We start from the raw sequence: 18430 nt of genomic DNA on the forward strand, positions 1-18430 counted from the left end.
GTATACTCGATATAATTTCTTTTAATTTTTTATGTATGTGTATATATGGGTGGGGTTCTAGAGTGAACACTAGTGTATTTGTGAACTGAGTAAACAAATCCTGACCATTGATTTACATCATCAAATCGTAAAATACACTAGTATATTTTCATCATCAATTCCTAATCAAATCTTGGCCATTGATTTACACTTGTGTATTGATAATCAAGGGTTAGGATTAGTTCACACGGTTCACTCTCAAGAGGGTTGTTCACAAATGAACTTAACCCGTATATATGATATATCTATTATTGGCAATAGGCTATTTTTCTCGTATATGGATTTTAGTATATCTTTTATAAACATTTTGGTATTATATTGTAGTTATTTATTATATCTTTATAGTGATAATGTTAAATTTAATTGATTAGTAGTTATCATATGGATACCCAACGCGTTTTGGTTGGGTATACCCAAGGGTAATTTATTTTAAATTAAAGAGTTTACCCAAAACCCACAGGTATACCAGATACCCGACGGGTTTGAGACAAACTTATCTAATCGGGTTTGGGGTTGGGATTACCTACCCTGTTTCAAACCCGACCCATTGCCATCCCTAGATATGATTAAAAACTCAGAGGTAAATGCTCCTAAGCTGCATGGTGTGTGATAAAGCCCTCATGCCATGTAGAGGTGTGCATGGGTCGGTTTTGACCAAAAACCATAACTATAACCGCGATGTCGGTTATTTGATAACCATAACCATAACCGATCGGTTATGGTTATTCGGTTTTGATGGTTATAGCAGGTCGGTTATGGGTGGTTAACCGTGTATCTAGCTTAGTTAAAAATAGCTTAATTTTTTTAACAAAGAATAAATTGTTATTGCATATTTGTAAATATTAGCATATTACATAGTATTAAAAAAATACATATAATCTATAATATTAATACCAATTATTATCGAATATTCAAATAAAGTGATATGATACATTCTATAAATTCAAATAAACATTCAACGAAAACCACAAAATGATATGAAAAACACATAAGTACTAAAAATCTTCAGTAAAAAACATCAAATATTAAAATATGGTGAAAAGTCCTAAATCCTACAGAGATTTATTACATGTTGGTTCGGTTCGGTTATGGTGGGTATGAAAAAAATGATAACCATAACCGACCCGCTACTTTCGGTTTTCAAAAAAAAAAAAAAAAAAAAAACCATTAACCAACCCACCGGTTTTTTATTTGGTTCGGTTTTTTGGTTCGGTTTTGTCGGTTAATTCGGTTATGGTTCGGTTAATTCGGTTTTTTGCACACCCTTAATGCCATGTAAGCACCATATAGGTTTAAGGGCAACAATGGCACCCCTCTTGAACATTGAATGCGTGGAATAAAACCCCTTTAAGTATATAAAAAAAATTAAAGTAAAAGCAATCTGATTGACGTGGGACAAGTGACCCCCAAGTCAGCCCTTTGGCACTCGTTTTTTTCCCGACAAAGTCACTCATAGCACCCCTCCATACCATTCCCGCAATGATGCTTGGAAGGCTATGAGGGTGATGTGGCAGGGGACGTGAACCAATATCGGACAACCTTATGATAACTAACACGTTGTTTTACTTCTTGGTTTGAAAACTTTATAACATTCTAGAAACATTAATATATTTGATTTGTGATCATTACAACCCTAGAATTGATTTTCAAAAGTTTAAATCAAGCATGTGACTAGGATACAAAGGATTTAAAAATAAGAAGTGAAAGACGCTACTAGAGAGTGACAAGTGTCCTAAGAGGATCAAGTGAGAAGAGTAATTTTGTCTACAAGAGAAAAAAAGAATATGCACATGCAAGTCACATGCTCTTCCCCCCATTTTTTAAACGTCCGTAACTTTTTTATGCATCATCTGTTTTAAAAAAAAAATCATACCATAAAATCGAGCATCTTTTTATCTTTAATATGAGTACCATATTGTTATCTTTTTCAAAAAAGAAAAATTCAAAAACACAGTTGCGTATTACACAATAGACATGACGTAAAACACAATGGAAAATAGATCAAAAACACAATCAATGACAACGGATAAAGACACAATGGACAACAGACCAAAACACAATGACCATAACATATAACACAATGGCCATAACGTATAACACAATAAGTAACAAACTAAATAAAAACGCAATTGATGACAACGGATAAAAGACACAATCGATGACAACAGACAAAAGACACAATGAAGGGCAGATGAAAACATAATGAATAACAAACTAAAACTAATCTCAACTCTCCAAATTTAAGATCAATAAACTAGAATTCTTCTTATCGATATTGTTTATTATCTATAGTCTTAAAGGACAAAGTCGATGGGCTTCCCCACCGGCTTTGCCTCCTTGCCCCCTGTATTTTTATGATATTACAATTTTAGCCCCTGGACTTTGTAACCTTTAAAGTTTTATAAAATGACAAATTTAGTCCCTAAACTTTCTACTTTGAATTTTCAAAACCACAACCTCATCTTTCAAACTTTGTTAGCACCAACCCTCTACTTTGGTTTTCCACCATCGCCCCTTAGCTCTTACATAGTTACGCACCAACCCTCTTCTTTTACATTTCCACCAACACCCTCTCATCTTTTACACATTTCCGTCACCACCCCTATACTTTTACACTTTGTCTTTTTTAGACTTTGCTTTTTTTACCCCTTATACTATTACTCCATTTTTACACCCTCCCAACTTTAAAAAAATTGCAATTGTAACCCCTAGACTACAACTTCTACTATACCAATGCATTGTGTTTTACGAAATATCTTAAGCATTGTGTTTTACACTTTCTGTCTACCTTTGTGTTTTACATTTTTTTGTAATTGTCTTTTACGCACTGCGTTTTACAAATCGTGTTTTATCTTACTATATGTTTCTACCCGTCGCGTGCCGCCGCAACGCGCGGCGGGCAAAATACTAGTTTTATCCTAATCCCATGTGACTGTTATGTTCACCCGTCTGAACTCTGAAGTCATGATTCTAGTTTTAGAAAGAATACCCAATCAAATCTCATCCCACCACCATTAATATTTCATACAATTGATTTTTTAGAGTTTGAATTGAATCTTGTTCATGGATTCCAACAACTTGACAAGCTCACATACACTACTAAACTTGTCTCAACGGTTTCGACAATCAAATTCTAAACAATCTCAAAGATTCAAAAGACCCAACAAAGCTGCAGTTCTGATTTGTCTGTTCGAGGAAGCAGATGATATATATGTTATATTAACTAAACGATCATCCAACATGTCGTCTTACTCCGGTAAAGAAAGTGATGCACTCTATGTGTTTGATGAAATGCCTGAATGAATGAAGTTGAAATGAGTTTTTGTTGTGCAGGACAAGTGTCTTTGCCCGGAGGTAGAGCGGATGAAGGTGATAAGGATGATGTTCATACGGCGTTGAGGGAGGCCCAGGAGGAGATTGGTTTAGATCCTGCGGTTGTTGATGTTGTTGCTGTCCTTGAACCGTTTGTTACCAAGGTAGATATGTTTTGTTCCATTTAACAAAACATGTCATGTTCTGTTTAACCCATCTAATTAAACAGGTTGAGTTGTCAACCTGTTTAATTAAGCTGGTTGATTGCAAACCCGCTTACGACCCATTTATCACAACATATTTATGACGTATTTGCTACATGTTTACAATTCATTTGCCTCGTTTGGATAAATGGGTTGAGTTTGGGTTATACGGGTTGTGTAAGGATTCAACGATAGAACTTAGGTTCAAAATATGTACCCATTCTCATTTGGCCTGGTTGTAACTATTTGATTGTGATGGCAGGGGAATGTGTATGTGGTTCCTGTGATGGGTATACTATGGGATAAGCAAGCATTTAATCCAGTTCTGAATGCCGATGAAGTAGAGTCGATATTTTATGCTCCTTTTGACATGTTTCTCAAGGTTAGTTTATTTGGTTGTATTGGAATCATGTTTTTAGATATTCAAATCGATGAACAAGTTAATTTAGATTATGTTTAATCATTAAGAGGTCACACATGTAAGTAACAAAATTGTTTAAAGGAAACACGTCAAGCCATCTTATTCATAAATTAGATGTTTAATTACTGGGAAGAAATTGTGTTCACTTTACCCGACCCTCACCAGTTTTGATATTACTAATTAGTTAGTAGTACAGTTGTTCACGGTCCGGTTTGGCTAGTTTTGATGTATGGTTCAAAAACGACAAAGCAAACTGGATGGGTTGGGCTGTTCGACTGATATTAGTGGTTTGAAATGATTTTTAAGCATAAAATAACAATAATGGTGCGCGTTTCAAAAATGAAAAATAAACCAAAAAAAGGCTAAATGGACGGTTTGGTTTACACAACTGGTTACAATAAACGGTGAGCCAAACCACATATATCTCAAACCAGCCAAACCGAACAACTTGCTTCTGTTTGGACAGTCTGATCGGTTTTAACAGTTTATAGTTAACCCGACCCGTCAATTTTGCCACATTTACAAATTATGTGCTTAAACATCATATTGTTTTGACTTTTGACCGCAGGACAAAAACAGACGACAAAAGGAAATAGACTTTCAAGGAGGAAAATGCTTATTTCACTACTTCGATCACGAAACAAATAACAAGGTTTACACAATATGGGCTATAACTGCCGCCATCTTGATAACGTCTGCATCCCTGTTCTACCAACGGCCACCCGATTTTCAACCAAGGATGCCGAAATTATGGAACAAAAACCACAGCAGATTATAAATTTGCACCATTCAAATGTAATTTCATATAAATTTATCAAGGATTAATTGAAATAATTTAACCTGTTATAGCCATAGTTTCACAAATACGGTCAAAACAATATCGCTCAGCTAAAAACCTCGTAAAATTTCTCGATAACAAGTAACCCTGAATCGATCGACTCCAATGGATCCTTCCTTAACCTGTGTCTTAAACAGTTTGGAATCACAACAGCGATATCTTCGGATGTCACTTGATCCCTCCCTTTTAAAGCGGCCAAAGCTTTCGCAGCCCGGTTCGTAACGATGTCGCCTCGTAACCCGTCAACGTTCAGTTCCGCGCAAACTTTTGATATCTTAACACGAAGTTCGTGATCGATTTGCACGGAAGAGAGACGACTTCTAGCAGCCGTGATTTGTTCTTGAAGTTTTCCTTGATCTGTGTTGTAAGTTTCGCGAAACTCTTTTGGGTTTTTATCGAAACGGGCTCGTTCCTCGACGATTTTGACCCGAAGTTCAGCGTCACGAACTGTACCCACTTGAGCATGCATACCAAATCTATCTAGCAGTTGTGGTCTGAGTTCACCTTCTTCCGGGTTACCCGACCCGATAAGAATGAAACGGGCCGGGTGTGATATCGATATACCTTCTCGTTCAACCGTGTTCCATCCGGATGCAGCTGAATCAAGAAGAACATCGACTAAATGATCATCTAAAAGATTAACTTCATCGACATATAAAATCCCTCGGTTTGCTTTAGCAAGAAGGCCGGGTTCAAACGCTTTGACTCCTTCCGTAAGAGCTTTTTCGATATCAATCGTTCCGCAAACGCGGTCTTCGGTGGCTCCTAACGGGAGGTCAACCATGTTGATTTTGGTTTTTACGGTTGGAAGTGTTTCGCCTTTTATTAACTTCTCTCGTACTTCCATCCCCATTGATTCTGGGTCTTCCGGGTCTGAGTTGAACGGGTCAGCAGCAACGACTGTGATTTCGGGAAGTAAATCCACAAGCGATCGAACGGTTGTGGATTTACCGGTTCCTCTGTCCCCCATGATCATGACACCACCGATTTTTGGATCAATGACGTTTAATAGAAGGCATAGTTTCATCTCGTCTTGCCCGACTATCGCTGCAAATGGATAAACGGGCCTCTGGTTTTCCTTTGACAGTTTCTGAGCCTGGTATTCAATGGTATACTGTTAGCAAAACAATAAAAGAGGTGGAAATTTCGACTCATTTCACATTGTAACTATTGGTGAACAGTTGTACCTGTTCTTGAGCAGGGGTGATTTCAGTGGCAACATTTGATACTGCAAAATGAGACCTTCCTTTCTTTACTGGAACTCCAATGCCTCCATAAAGCCTCCTACACTGATTCTGCCCTGCATAGACATCAAAATCACATCTTTGTTTTGGCTTATACATACAATGGGGCGCATAAAATGAATATGTTGAATGAAAGAAACAATTATAAATTAAAGAACAATTTCGGGGAATTGTATCGACTTGTTGTAATCTAAAAATGATTACGAGACTTGTTGTAATCTAAAAATCAAAAAGTAGAATAGCAAATAAGAACAATTTCGGGGAATTGTAATGACTATGAAATGGCAAACCCATCCATCGCAATGGGATGGAAACGAGCCGGGTATGGGATGGGTTTTGGTAATCCCAGTCTTATACCCTGATAGTGATGGGTACTTGTTACTCATTTCCATCGGGTTCACACGTGTCGCACATACTTGTTTATGGTAAATATAAAACATTGCCCATTACCCAAAACCTGATCTTAAACTCAGCTCAACAACCAATTTGTAACCATTATGATAATTTTAAGTTGCCAGTAGCTTCGACATGCTACCTATTAAAAATTTCTAATATCATATATATGTTGGGTCTTGAAGCGGGTAAACAGGTTCGGGTAATCGGGCATGTATCACCTAATTTCTACCAGACCCCAAACCCAAATGTTGTTGACAGATCACTTCCTATATGTTTCTCCGCATTTCATCAGAAAACAACAATAGTTTCTCTTCGCATTCCGCATTTTAAACGAACATGAGATTAAATTAAACAAAAAAACAAAAGGGGTAAACATGAAGAGAACCTGGATGAAAAGAGAGAGCACGAATTGACGGCTTTGAGGAGGAGGAAGAAGAAGAGATGGATCGACGACAGGTAAGCAGTGAGGTTGCAGAAGAAGAAGAAGAAGTTCCGAGTAAACCAGCCATTGTTGTTACTCAAATGAGTTGTAATGGCATTGGGGAAGTAATGAGTCTACTGGTTTTTAGGGTTTGAAGTGGATAAGAAGATAGATTTCATTTCGTTGGCCTAAATTATAACTTTCTGATTTTGGCTTCGTGGCTCCTTTTTGTGGCACAAACGGTTTCTGACCCTTGGATCATGTTCTTAATTTATGTAATTTGGGTCATTTGACCGGTACCTGGTTTTTATATGTGTATAGAAGTTTTGATGATTGGGATCTACCCTTGGATAATTAGGCGTGGCATCAAAACCGATACAATGAAATAACCTAGAGCTCAAAATATTTGTAACGAGCATTCGTCTATGACATTACATTTAGGGGCTGCTTGTTAACTTCTAAATGGTTAGGTGCTGAATCAGTAAGATGATGTCTAAACCATTAAGAGCCAGTATAATGCTTAATCGTTCAGAGGCAAATGTCTGACCAATTCAGATTACAGGTCTTAACCATTCATACTAAGTATAATGCTTAACCATTCAGAGGCAAATGTCTGAACCATTCAGACATTTGCTTGCGAAACAAACAGTTTGAATCATTAAATGATGAACAATTAAGAGCTAAACAAACAACCCCTTAGGCTGGTGGGTGTGGAGGAGGGTAGTCCTTTAAGGATGATCCGTCAAGTAGGATGACACATCATCGAGTGTGGGGATGAGCCACAAGGAATGTGCCAAAGGTGTGGTGATGAGCCCCTTTATATATACATATGTATGTGTGTGTGTGTGTGTGTGTGAGGAAGAGAGGCTCGTCACAATCGTCTTTGGACCGACGTTTGCGACGCGACAAGGCTAAGGGGGCGTTGTTGCCGGTCCATGTCGGCCCTCGACGGCCAGGGGACGCACCCCACACCCAGTAGCCTTCAAAGTTTTTGCAAGCTTGGACGGCTCCCCCTCCCTGAAAAACATTTTCCAAACACATTCTCACGCAGTCACACACACATAAGATTGATGGTGAAACAAAATAAACATAGTTCCTCTTTTGATTGTTGAAATCATGTTAGTTTTATCGGTTGCGACAACAATTATCGAATGATGATTTTTCATGTGGTTTGTGTAGTCAGACTAGTGATGTTTTATAATTCATAAAGATATATTGTTACCTTTCAAAAGATTATCGTGAAAGATAACCATGTTTTATTCTCGTCGCATGACTATTAAAATATTTAATTTTACAATTTATTCAGTAGTTGTGAATTTGCACATCTAACTCATTCAATTCTAACCATGACTATTAAAATATTTAATATTCTCGTCACATGACTATTTAACATTTTTTATTGTTTCCACAGTGAGGCTCAAACATTAACAAGATTATAGAATAATGAAATATCACATGACCAATTACCTAAAACTTGCATACAACAGTGAATCAGAGCGGATTTCTCAAAATGATGGATTTGTTCGATATTCCAATCCCTCCTATAAAATTGTTAACCTATGAAAGAATTGAAATTGTTGCTACAACATGACCAAGGTTGGATGATGGTATGAACATCCTTTAGGGTGAGTTGCTTGTGCTACAACAAGATTAGGGTCAGGAGAGAGGTCCAAGCCTCGTCACCTTTTTCGTTTAGCCATGCTAAAATGAAAGGGCTCGTTAGAAGGGGTCAAAGACCTAAGTCTTTGAACCACCCTCCAACGCTGAACAGTAGCAATTTATTCAATACACGTATAAATGTAAAAATGTAAGTACATACAGGGGCGCAAGATTGATGGGGCCGGGGGGGGTGGGGGCGCCCGACCCCCCGAACTTTTTGCTCAGTAGTGTTACGTATCTACTTTTCATATAGAAATTGTTAGGTTTATACGTTTTCGCCCCCTGGTTTAAAAAAATAGGTATATACTTTTTCGACCCCGGTTTAAAAAAAATAGGTATATACGTTTTTGACCCCCGGTTTAAAAAAAAAATTTAGATATATACGTTTTCGACCCCCAGTTTTATAAAAAAATTATTTATATAGCCCATTATATTTAGAACTTGGAATGTATGTTTATTATTTGTGTAGCCCATTAATGATTATCCCAAAACAAAAAACCCAATGTCAATTAGATGGAGTTAAACGCTGTGTTTGGAATTGGGAGGGGACCAGTAAAAAAAAAAAAATTAAACATACGCTGCTGCTAACTGGAGACGAGAACAAACAGAAGAGAAGAACACGCAGGGCTGTTGTTCGACTAATCGACTTCGAGGAGACGAGGACAACCGGCTGGGCTGCTCTAATCGACTTCAAGGTATGTGTTTTTTTATCTGTAGGTTTAAATTAGGGGCTTCAATTTATGTGATTTAGGTTGAAATTAGGGGTGAAATTGTTTCGATTTTTTGCCCTAAACTTGTTGAATCTCCTTGTAACTACTAGAGTTTGAAATTTAGGGTGATTTGTTTTGTTAACTTGTGTTGTTAGATTACGTTATGGGGAAGAATAAAATCATAACTTCTTTTTTTTTAAAAGAAAGAATGAAGAACAAGTTGATGGAAACAATGAGACTGAACGTCAAAAAGCTTCAACAAGCGAACCAGTTAATGAAGCGAATAATGAACCGGTTAATGACAAAACAATGAGATTACGTTTTAATGTTTGAGAACGTATTTTATTTGATATTAATGTTTGACCCGACCCGAATCGTAACACCGACGTCCGACCCGAACATAGAATTTTTTTTAGGTTCGGTGCCTTCCGTGGGACCCAGTTGTTGCTAAGAACCAACATAGTTGTAACTTGTAAGCAGTTGTTCTGCTGCCTCCACAACATGAAGCGACTTTCCTCGGCAGGTAGTTGCCTTAGTAACTTGAAGGATGCTTCCTCAGCATTAAAGAGAAAGAGAACTTAGTTCTCAAGTAAGAGAATGGATGAAATGCCATGGAATAGTTCCAGGCCAGTGTAGTCTTCTCAAATGAGGGAGCAACCTCTCTTTATATAGAGGAGTGTAACTCAAATCCTAGTGGATTTGGTTGTTCTGGATTCGGCTCACCTGACAAGTCCATTAGTATTTCGTTGCTAGGGTTTTCTTGGCTTTGACCAAAATGCTACACAGATCATCAGAAATCTTAGTATCGAGTTAAGCCCTATTCACCACGGATGACCAAAATGCTACATAGATCATCAGAAATCTTTGTATTGAGTTAAGCCGTATTCACCACGAACACACTACAAATCCATCTATGTTGCAAATCCAATATAATAATATTCAATACGTATAATTATATTGTTTTACAAACCAATAGGACAATTTAGCTCATCATTACTTTGTTAGGATTAGGGGTGTAAAAAGTCAAGCCGCTCGTGAGCTACTCGATACCAGATCAGTAAATGCGTAAAACAAGCCACACTTAAACGAGCTTGAACCTCCTATAAAGCTTGTTTATTTAACGAGCCAAGACGACTCCGATTGACCAACCCCCATGAAGACTACTACTAATTTGGCTCTAATCGACATTCCTAATCACGATTAAAACACCACCGAACCCAACACCGACATACCTTTTCAGATCGTATCTTAATGCCTGTTTACTTTATCTTTTACGCCAATTTTGCTCAATCGACAACCCATTTCATTTCTCGATCCGAGCTTGATCCTATACATTGTATCACGAGTTGGATATCTTCAGCTCATCTCAGGTCTCGAGCTTCAAAAATCTTACCAAGCTGAGCTTGAGTAGTGTCAAGTATGGGCGGGCTCGGCTCGATTCGACTTAGGAGCTGTCAGTAAGATGTCTGACTGGGTAAGAGGCTCTGAACCAGTAATGTTGAGCCAGTCAGTGTTGTTTGGCTAAAGCTCTGAATAACTGTGCAAAATGACTATTTTACCCCTCTGAGCTATTTTGTATCGAATGAAATGTATTTGGTGGTTGGCCGATGGTGATGATGATGGTTGTTAAGTGTGGCGGGTGGTGGTTTGCGGTGACGGGTGATGGTGGTGGTTGGCGGTGTTGGTGATGGGTGGTGGTTAGCAGTGGCGGGTGGTGGTGGTTGAGGATGTTGGTGGGTGGTTAATGGTGGTGGCGGGTGGTGGTTGGTGGTTGGCGGTGTTGGTGATGGGTAGTGGTGGTTAACCGTGACAAGTGGTGATGGTGGTGGTTGGTAGTGTTTTTCATGTGTGCTGGTGGTAGTGGGTGGCAGGTTGGTGGTGTTGGGTGGGGCTAAAGTTTTAGGGTCAAGAAAGTTTATTAGGGCGAAGATAAATATGTCTCTTAACCATTCAACAACATTTTATCACTTATAATCATTAAGATGTCAACTGAATAACTAAGGGGTGTTATTTTTATGAACCAAACACGCTTATCTCTTACTGATTCCAATTCAAAAGTATCCTCTTAATGAAATCATTAAGCGGCTACCAAACAACCCTTTATGATGCTTTCTAACTCTTATATTATTGGTTTAAATATATTATTTGAAGTTATACTAATAATATTAAAAAATAAAAAAATCATCAAAATTGGAAAATCACGAGTCAACTCATCCGAGTCGACTCAAATCCAGTACATAGTTTGAGATCGAAAATTCGAGCACTGGGTTTAGGTTTGGAAACTCTATTCCCGGTCTTTCCCAAATTTGTCAGTATCATCAGTAGGCAGGCTTGTTGCTTATTCTCACCGATTGTCTTCTCTCAAGGTAATTTCTTCTATTCAAACCCTAAATTTATTCTATAGGTAATAACATTATGATTTGAATGAATCTGTGTAGACCTATGAATATTCGTATGATCAAGTTAAAGTTATGTCTAGGTTTTAGTGATACTGTTGATTACAAGTCTGATAAATGCTTCGGATCTGCATACTTAGTGGAGTTTTAGCATAAACTGTTTATAGTTTGGGAACATGACACATCAAAATGCAATTAACTTGAGTAATTCGAGTATCTGATATTGTGTTAATGCTAAATTCTAAATTGGTGATTCATACAACACTTTTTATACGATCGAAAACCTAACCGTGTAATCCTGTTGAATGTTTCGGTAGGATGTATGTGTTTTGATACTCAAACGAATAACAATATAACAGAATTGATCACTTTGTTTTATAACTATATTGCAACTTACTTGACTGAATTCCAGAGTGTTACTTATTCTAGAAAATAACAACTGTTGACTTGGTAGAAATATGTGAACAAGCGGTTTTGTAGATTCACATTAACTGCGAGTGGTCATTTCTGTCGAGTATTGTGTAGATTTGGTTTAGCATCATAGTGTCGTGTCGTGTCGGCATTTTTTTTCTCATGTAAATGTTAACATCTGCAGAGTGTGGTCATAGTTTACTCTTGACAAGGCATGGATAAGTCATGGAGGCAACGTGAGCTTGTATTTCTTCTTCTTTATGCGGTTATCTTCTACATTATCATTATTCGGTATTCCTTACAGCTCTCCCATGGTACTCTCTCAGTCTTTCCTACTCTATATTCTTTAGTTTACTTTTTTTTTTTTTTTTTCTGTTTCTAGTTCATCTTTGATTTGACATATTGATATAACAGATCATTACAACAAGCTTTATGGTTTACGGACTGGATTGTTCTCGGGTCGGCTTAATGTATGTTTTCGGGTTGATCTATTATAATACTTTACTACATTCGAGACAAAATGATGCAGTTTTTATAAGCAATCAAATTGGCACAAGTACAAGTGGTTACGTTGTTAATAAACATTCTAACCCTTTGCATTGTTATAAAGTATGATATCAGTAATTAAACCTTCTTTGTGAAAAACTCTGGCATAGTTGTTAATAGCGGCTATAGCGACCGCTATAGCGCGCTATGTAGCCATGTGACGTAGTGTCGCTATATGGGTCATAGCGATAAATAGCGAAGATAGCGATTGTTTTTTTTTTTATGTAAATAGCAATTAGATATAGCTATAAAATAGCTGGATTTATAGGTTTTTGTTAAATATACATATAAAAATTTTCAAAATTCTTTTTCTAGTGTAATCGCTATTTATAAATAGCCGTCACTATTCTCTACGTAGCCTATAGGTGCCTTGTCGCTATTCGCTATCGACAACTATGAACTCTGGCCATGTGCCCCTGTCATTGCCCTAACACACTCTTGGTTTATCTTATTACTTGACATAAATCATTCATTAAATGTTTACTCAATCAGTTATAAACATGCACCTGATAAAATTAAACAAGGTAAGTGACTGCCTTTGGCCCTGGTCTGCGGATCCTTGTTAACTTATACATTGTTCTTTATGTGATAACTGGACACATGTTATGCACCTACAAGAGGAGGATTTAACTTAATCCAACTTCATATCTCATTTTTTTTACTATTCCAGGATGTCTCTGATGCACAATGGAGAAATTTTCGCAACAATTTGCCGATTTTAACCGTTGTTTTTGGACTTTTTACATTGATTGCTAATGGTCTGAGGGCATTTTGTAACCTAAAAGCTGAGGGGATGTCCATTGTTTGGCTTCTGATTTCATTGGCATATTTGTCATATCTACATGGAGCATTGTATGTCCTCTATTTTATGCTCCTATTATTTCGAAATGAAGGATCTAGAAATTGAAAAATTTTCCTTTCAAGTTTAAATCAGACCGGGATATTTTTTGTTTTCTATTTGCAATATTATAAAACTGTAAGTTTAATCTACGACCATTTATAGTCTAATATTCAGTTTTTGAAGTTAAAAAGGTAACTCATTTTGACACTTAAAAGTCAAATGTGGATATTTTTTTAGATGGAATCATTATAAAGCTTAATAGTTGGTATTCTTTTTTTTTTTTTTTAATCATTCAGATTTGTATATGATTATTGTGTCTAACATATTTCATTCCAATGCAGCATCATTTTCATCCTCTCAATTGCATCAGCCAATTTCCTTTTGGTTAAGGTACAATCAGATACAATTTTGATAATGTAACTGTCAAATTCCATTACATACCATTTCTATAGGAGTCTATTAATTAATAAGTTTAATAATTAGCTGGATAACGTCATTTAATATTTTCGCTATCTGTAGAAACTGGTGCTACAATTTGATGTCAACAAATGATCTGCAATGCTTTACTAATCTATGTGATGCAGATATTTGGGCGAACAAAGTACTTTCCTTTTGTACTTTGGGTGTTCAACCTATCATTTCTTCTTTGTAATCGCGTTTATGAGGGATACTCGTTCGCCAGTTTCGGGTTAGTTTCTCTTTTGTAGCTAGTGCCTTCATTTGGTCGGTTCCTAAATTTCTGATCACTCTGTATTATGAATTTATGATGTGTTAATGTACTTTGAAAATACAGAAACCATTGGGCTTACTTGGATAAATTTAGGGGTACCTTCAGATGGCATATCTGCTTTAACTTTGGTATTACTTGTCTCTTTCTACTTGTATTAATGTTTCATATGATGTTTTTTGGTCGACCATGAGAACCCGTTACCATTAAACTCACGGGTTTCTAGTTTCTACCAACATCCTGCTAACCAATGAGCAATGTTGCAGAAATCGGCCTAGGCGCTAGTCGGTGGGTTACTGCCTAAATTTAAGCTAGTCGGTCAAAAAAATCGGTTATGGTCAAAATCGGTCAAAGTCGGTAAAAGTCGGACAAAATCGGCAAAAATCGGTCAAAATCGGTAAAAATAGGTAAAAATCGGACTACTCGGGCCCATGTTTTTTTGACTCAAAAAACCCAATTTTTGAAACCTGGCCCATGGTTTAAAGCCCAAATTTTAGTTATAAACCTATTTTAACATTTAAGTTTAGGTATTTTAACATTTAACCCCCTCTATCTTTCACTAGTTTACATATGGTTCCTAAACTTTTAAATTTATTAATAAAAAGTATAAAGTTATCTCCTAAACTTGTAAATTTATTAGTAAAAAGTATAAATTTATATATATATATATATATATATATATATATATATATATATAAATTTGTAAAATTATACTTAAAGAGTCCAATCCGATTAATCCCTATTAATCCTGATTAATCCCTAGGCGGTACCTCACCGCCCGACTAGCGCCTAGCGCCTTGTACAACATTGCCAATGAGATCAGGTTAAACGCAACTTGTGTCGGGCAGGTGGCCTTCGAGGATGTTAAAGGCATTCATATGATGTTTTAGTACATGTTACTGTAAAATGTTGACCTTTTTTGCTTCTCTTTCTATACTCTCAATGTTTACATTTATTCTTTTACTGGCAGTCGTTTTGCGCATGATAAGCTTTGGATATGACTACCATTGGTCAGATCATAACGCTTATGTTGATCAAGAGGTATATCATTGTTGCCAAAACTGTAGTTAACGGGCCTTCTTTCCATTTTTAAAGGATAATATCTTTTTTTTTCGGACTTGCAGAAGCACATTCGACACTGCCCCATCTGTTCTTCAGGGAAGACATGCTACAGAATGTTACAGGCAAGTAAAGTAACTTTTAAGACACCTGTGGTTTTATACTTTTATATCAGTATCAGTTTATCCTAAATATAATATTTTTTTAAGCAGGAGAGAAGTGTGGGGATCGACAAGTTCTCGTATACTGTATACCTATGTTATTTGCTATTTGCACCTCTCTATATTGCCGGACCCATTATAAGCTTCAACGCATTTGCCTCACAGGTTCTATGACGCTCAACTATTCTTGATTAATTATGAAATCAACATGCCATGACACATATCATGCAGTCGTGACAACCCGCTTCAAGGGCATGAAAGTAATTTTGTCAAAAATATTGTTCCTTTGGGTAATTTAACAAGCGTCTCACCAATATGTTATCTTTTCTGGCAGCTGGACACACCTCAGAAGAGTTATACACTCAAACAAGTGATTTGGTACGGTTTTCGTTGGATACTTAGCCTGTTTCTTATGGAAATCATGACACATTTCTTCTATTACAATGCATTCGCAATTAGGTGAGTCTGTAACTAATAAAATGTCACTATATATTGTATTTAGCCGTTTTATTAATTCATATCGTCTTTGATTGGTTCCTGTGTGTTGATATAATTAGTGGAATCTGGAAACAATTATCACCTATGGAGGTCTTTATTGTTGGATATGGGGTGAGAGCTCATGGTACTTAATTTCACCATCTCACTTAAAGTACTTTTATATGTATCATTTATAACTGTTTTGTTTCTACCTTTTAAGCTTTAAAACTCCATTTTACTGTTAACAGGTCCTAAACTTCATGTGGCTCAAGTTTTTCCTCATTTGGCGCTACTTCCGGTTTTGGGCACTGGTAAATCCACTCAAAAGTTATATTATTTCATGGATTATCTATTTTTTATTATAAAAAAATGATTTAGGAGAAATACACACCTGATTTTCGATTCGTTTGACTCGATCCTTTATATGCTAATCCCATTCTTGGTTTAACGAAAACGAAACGTAGGTAAGTGGTATTGAAGCCCCTGAGAATATGCCACGTTGTATAAACAACTGCTACAATTTAGAAAGCTTTTGGAAAAATTGGCATGCTTCCTTTAATAAATGGCTTGTGAGGTACAAGTTTTATATTGCCATCTTTTGCTTATTTATTTATTTTTTGTTTAAAGTCTTGAAGGACATACTTTATAATTTTATATTACAAATGAGTATAGGTACATGTATATTCCGTTAGGGGGATCTCGAAGGAAGCTTTTAAACGTGTGGGTTGTCTTCACATTTGTTGCCATATGGCATGATCTTGAATGGTATATTTTTTTTTCCAGTTTCTTATATTCCTCCTTTTGGGCCCGACTTCTAACTGTTTATTTTATGTACAGGAAACTTCTTTCATGGGCTTGGTTGACGTGCATATTCTTTATTCCTGAAATGATTGTGAAATCAGCAGCAACCTCTATTAAGGTGACCTACTGAGTTTTGTATTGTTTCAAATTTGAAATTAAATTTTCATCATACTGAGAAACTGATCTTTGCAACATATGTCTGACGAGTATTGCAACGGTTGATTTGAAAATTGATTTTGCAGGTTGATAACGTTTTTAAAGAGTTTATTTTCCGTGAGCTTAGTGCAGTTGCCGGTGCTATCACAATCACTTGTCTCATGGTTTGTTTTTTCCTATAAAATCAATCTACTTGGTGATGACCACTTTCCACCTGAACCAGCTGTTGACTTACTATTTGGCAGGTGGCTAACCTTGTTGGCTTTGTCATTGGACCATCTGGCATAAGTTGGTTAAAGTCCGTATTTCTTCAGGCTGAAGGTTTATCTCTCTTTACTATCCAAATTATACACACATGTGACTACGTGCAGTTGACAAAAGCTGCGTTACATTGCAGGACTGCCTACACTTTTTGGCTTGCTTGTGACGTTTTATATCGGCACAAAGGTACAATGCCATAATTTCACTTCTTTTTAAACTTTTAAGATCAAATTGCCATTTTATCACCAAAGAATCACTAAAAAGGTTTTTACATAATATGGTATTGTAACACGTTTCAACTTGGAAACCCAAATAGTTGATTTGATTTTCCAACCAATTCCTATTTGCTTTGTGGGAAGGGTATATTAGTCATTTCATCTGCATGGCAAGAATATTATTCGATTTATGAAATAGAATTTAATTAGAAAGCTTTGTTCCATTGCAGCTTATGTTTCATGTATCCGATTCCAAGCAAAGGATACATCAGAGTTGACGAGCATGGTTATGATCTGGATCCAAATACGAAGCATCTTTGACTTTTTTGTTGTGTCTTGGTTTTTTTTTTGTTTTCTTACACCATTTTGGAGAATACCGGATTTTATTAATCAATGTTAGGGGATTATTTGAATGTATGATGAGATTGATGATAATATGGTAGTAGTCACATATTTATTCTTATGTGTCAACATTGAATGGGTCGACATGTTTTAGGTGTATTATCATTACTTGTATGCATATGTGTATGAAGTACAAGCCACAGGGCCAAAGCAAAGCATTGAGCTTAGGTATACATGATACCATATCCTAAAAGTTGTTAGTGGCAAGATTTAGCTGGCCGGGTTGGCTTGCGGATCAAAATAAAAGTTTGGGTTAAAACGGGTTGTTTAAGAAGATGTTAAATTGATTCGGATAAAAATGGGCAGTCATTACAGGTCACCTGCTATAGTGGATGGTGGTGGTGGGGAGGAAGGTGAAGGCGACACAGTGGTGATGAGAGAGGTGAGTGGTAACAATGGTCTGGTGGGAGAGTTGGAGGCGGTAATGGTGGTGGTAAGGGAGATAGAAGGTGGTGGCGGTGGCGGAGCTGAAACAAATAGAATAATTTTAAATTCTATCCTAATTTTAGTCCAATATGATGTTAAATCCTGTTGTACCAATGTGTGACCCATGAACCATAAATATTAAAAAGTTACCCTAGTTGCTTTTTATTATAACGGCAAACTAACACACCTTATGGGACTAGAACCTTAACCACCAAGGAAGAAACACCGCTATCTACACTCATGAATACCACTAGGCTGGAATCCCGTTGGTCCTATTTGCTTTTGACTAGAAAACGAAAAGGCATTGG

At 36.7% G+C, this 18430-nt stretch overlaps 3 protein-coding genes across 6 annotated transcripts; 2 read left to right on the forward strand and 1 right to left on the reverse strand.

The window, feature by feature from the left end:
- The first annotated feature begins 2961 nt into the window (after positions 1 to 2961).
- On the forward strand, positions 2962 to 5436 carry LOC110889549 (nudix hydrolase 22, chloroplastic). The gene is made up of 4 exons (XM_022137105.2): positions 2962 to 3295; positions 3373 to 3515; positions 3817 to 3936; positions 4544 to 5436. Exons 1-4 carry the CDS (start codon positions 3103 to 3105, stop codon positions 4751 to 4753), a joined length of 666 nt encoding a protein of 221 aa, XP_021992797.1. The 5' UTR covers positions 2962 to 3102; the 3' UTR covers positions 4754 to 5436.
- LOC110889547 (magnesium-chelatase subunit ChlI, chloroplastic) lies at positions 4745 to 7146 on the reverse strand. The gene is made up of 3 exons (XM_022137103.2): positions 6839 to 7146; positions 6001 to 6113; positions 4745 to 5909 (listed from the first exon to the last, which is right to left on the reverse strand). Exons 1-3 carry the CDS (start codon positions 6960 to 6962, stop codon positions 4860 to 4862), a joined length of 1287 nt encoding a protein of 428 aa, XP_021992795.1. The 5' UTR covers positions 6963 to 7146; the 3' UTR covers positions 4745 to 4859.
- A 1940-nt stretch (positions 7147 to 9086) lies between these two features.
- LOC110889546 (putative membrane-bound O-acyltransferase C24H6.01c) lies at positions 9087 to 17765 on the forward strand. 4 transcript variants are annotated; one of them, XM_022137099.2, is made up of 20 exons: positions 9087 to 9228; positions 12235 to 12364; positions 12465 to 12520; positions 13267 to 13448; positions 13779 to 13827; positions 14022 to 14125; positions 14231 to 14295; positions 15135 to 15205; positions 15289 to 15348; positions 15436 to 15549; positions 15719 to 15843; positions 15942 to 15993; positions 16110 to 16172; positions 16326 to 16435; positions 16534 to 16626; positions 16699 to 16780; positions 16905 to 16982; positions 17064 to 17139; positions 17216 to 17265; positions 17525 to 17765. In XM_022137099.2, the coding sequence occupies exons 2-20, from the start codon at positions 12265 to 12267 to the stop codon at positions 17570 to 17572; spliced, it is 1578 nt and encodes a 525-aa protein (XP_021992791.1). In that variant the 5' UTR covers positions 9087 to 9228; positions 12235 to 12264; the 3' UTR covers positions 17573 to 17765. The 4 variants fall into 4 exon arrangements, with proteins under 4 accessions (XP_021992791.1, XP_021992793.1, XP_021992792.1 ...); XM_022137100.2 differs by lacking the exon at positions 9087 to 9228 and adding an exon at positions 10975 to 11609; XM_022137101.2 differs by lacking the exon at positions 16110 to 16172.
- The last annotated feature ends 665 nt before the right edge of the window (positions 17766 to 18430 follow it).

Source organism: Helianthus annuus, chromosome 16, assembly GCF_002127325.2.
Source record: "Helianthus annuus cultivar XRQ/B chromosome 16, HanXRQr2.0-SUNRISE, whole genome shotgun sequence".
Lineage (NCBI taxonomy): Eukaryota > Viridiplantae > Streptophyta > Magnoliopsida > Asterales > Asteraceae > Helianthus > Helianthus annuus.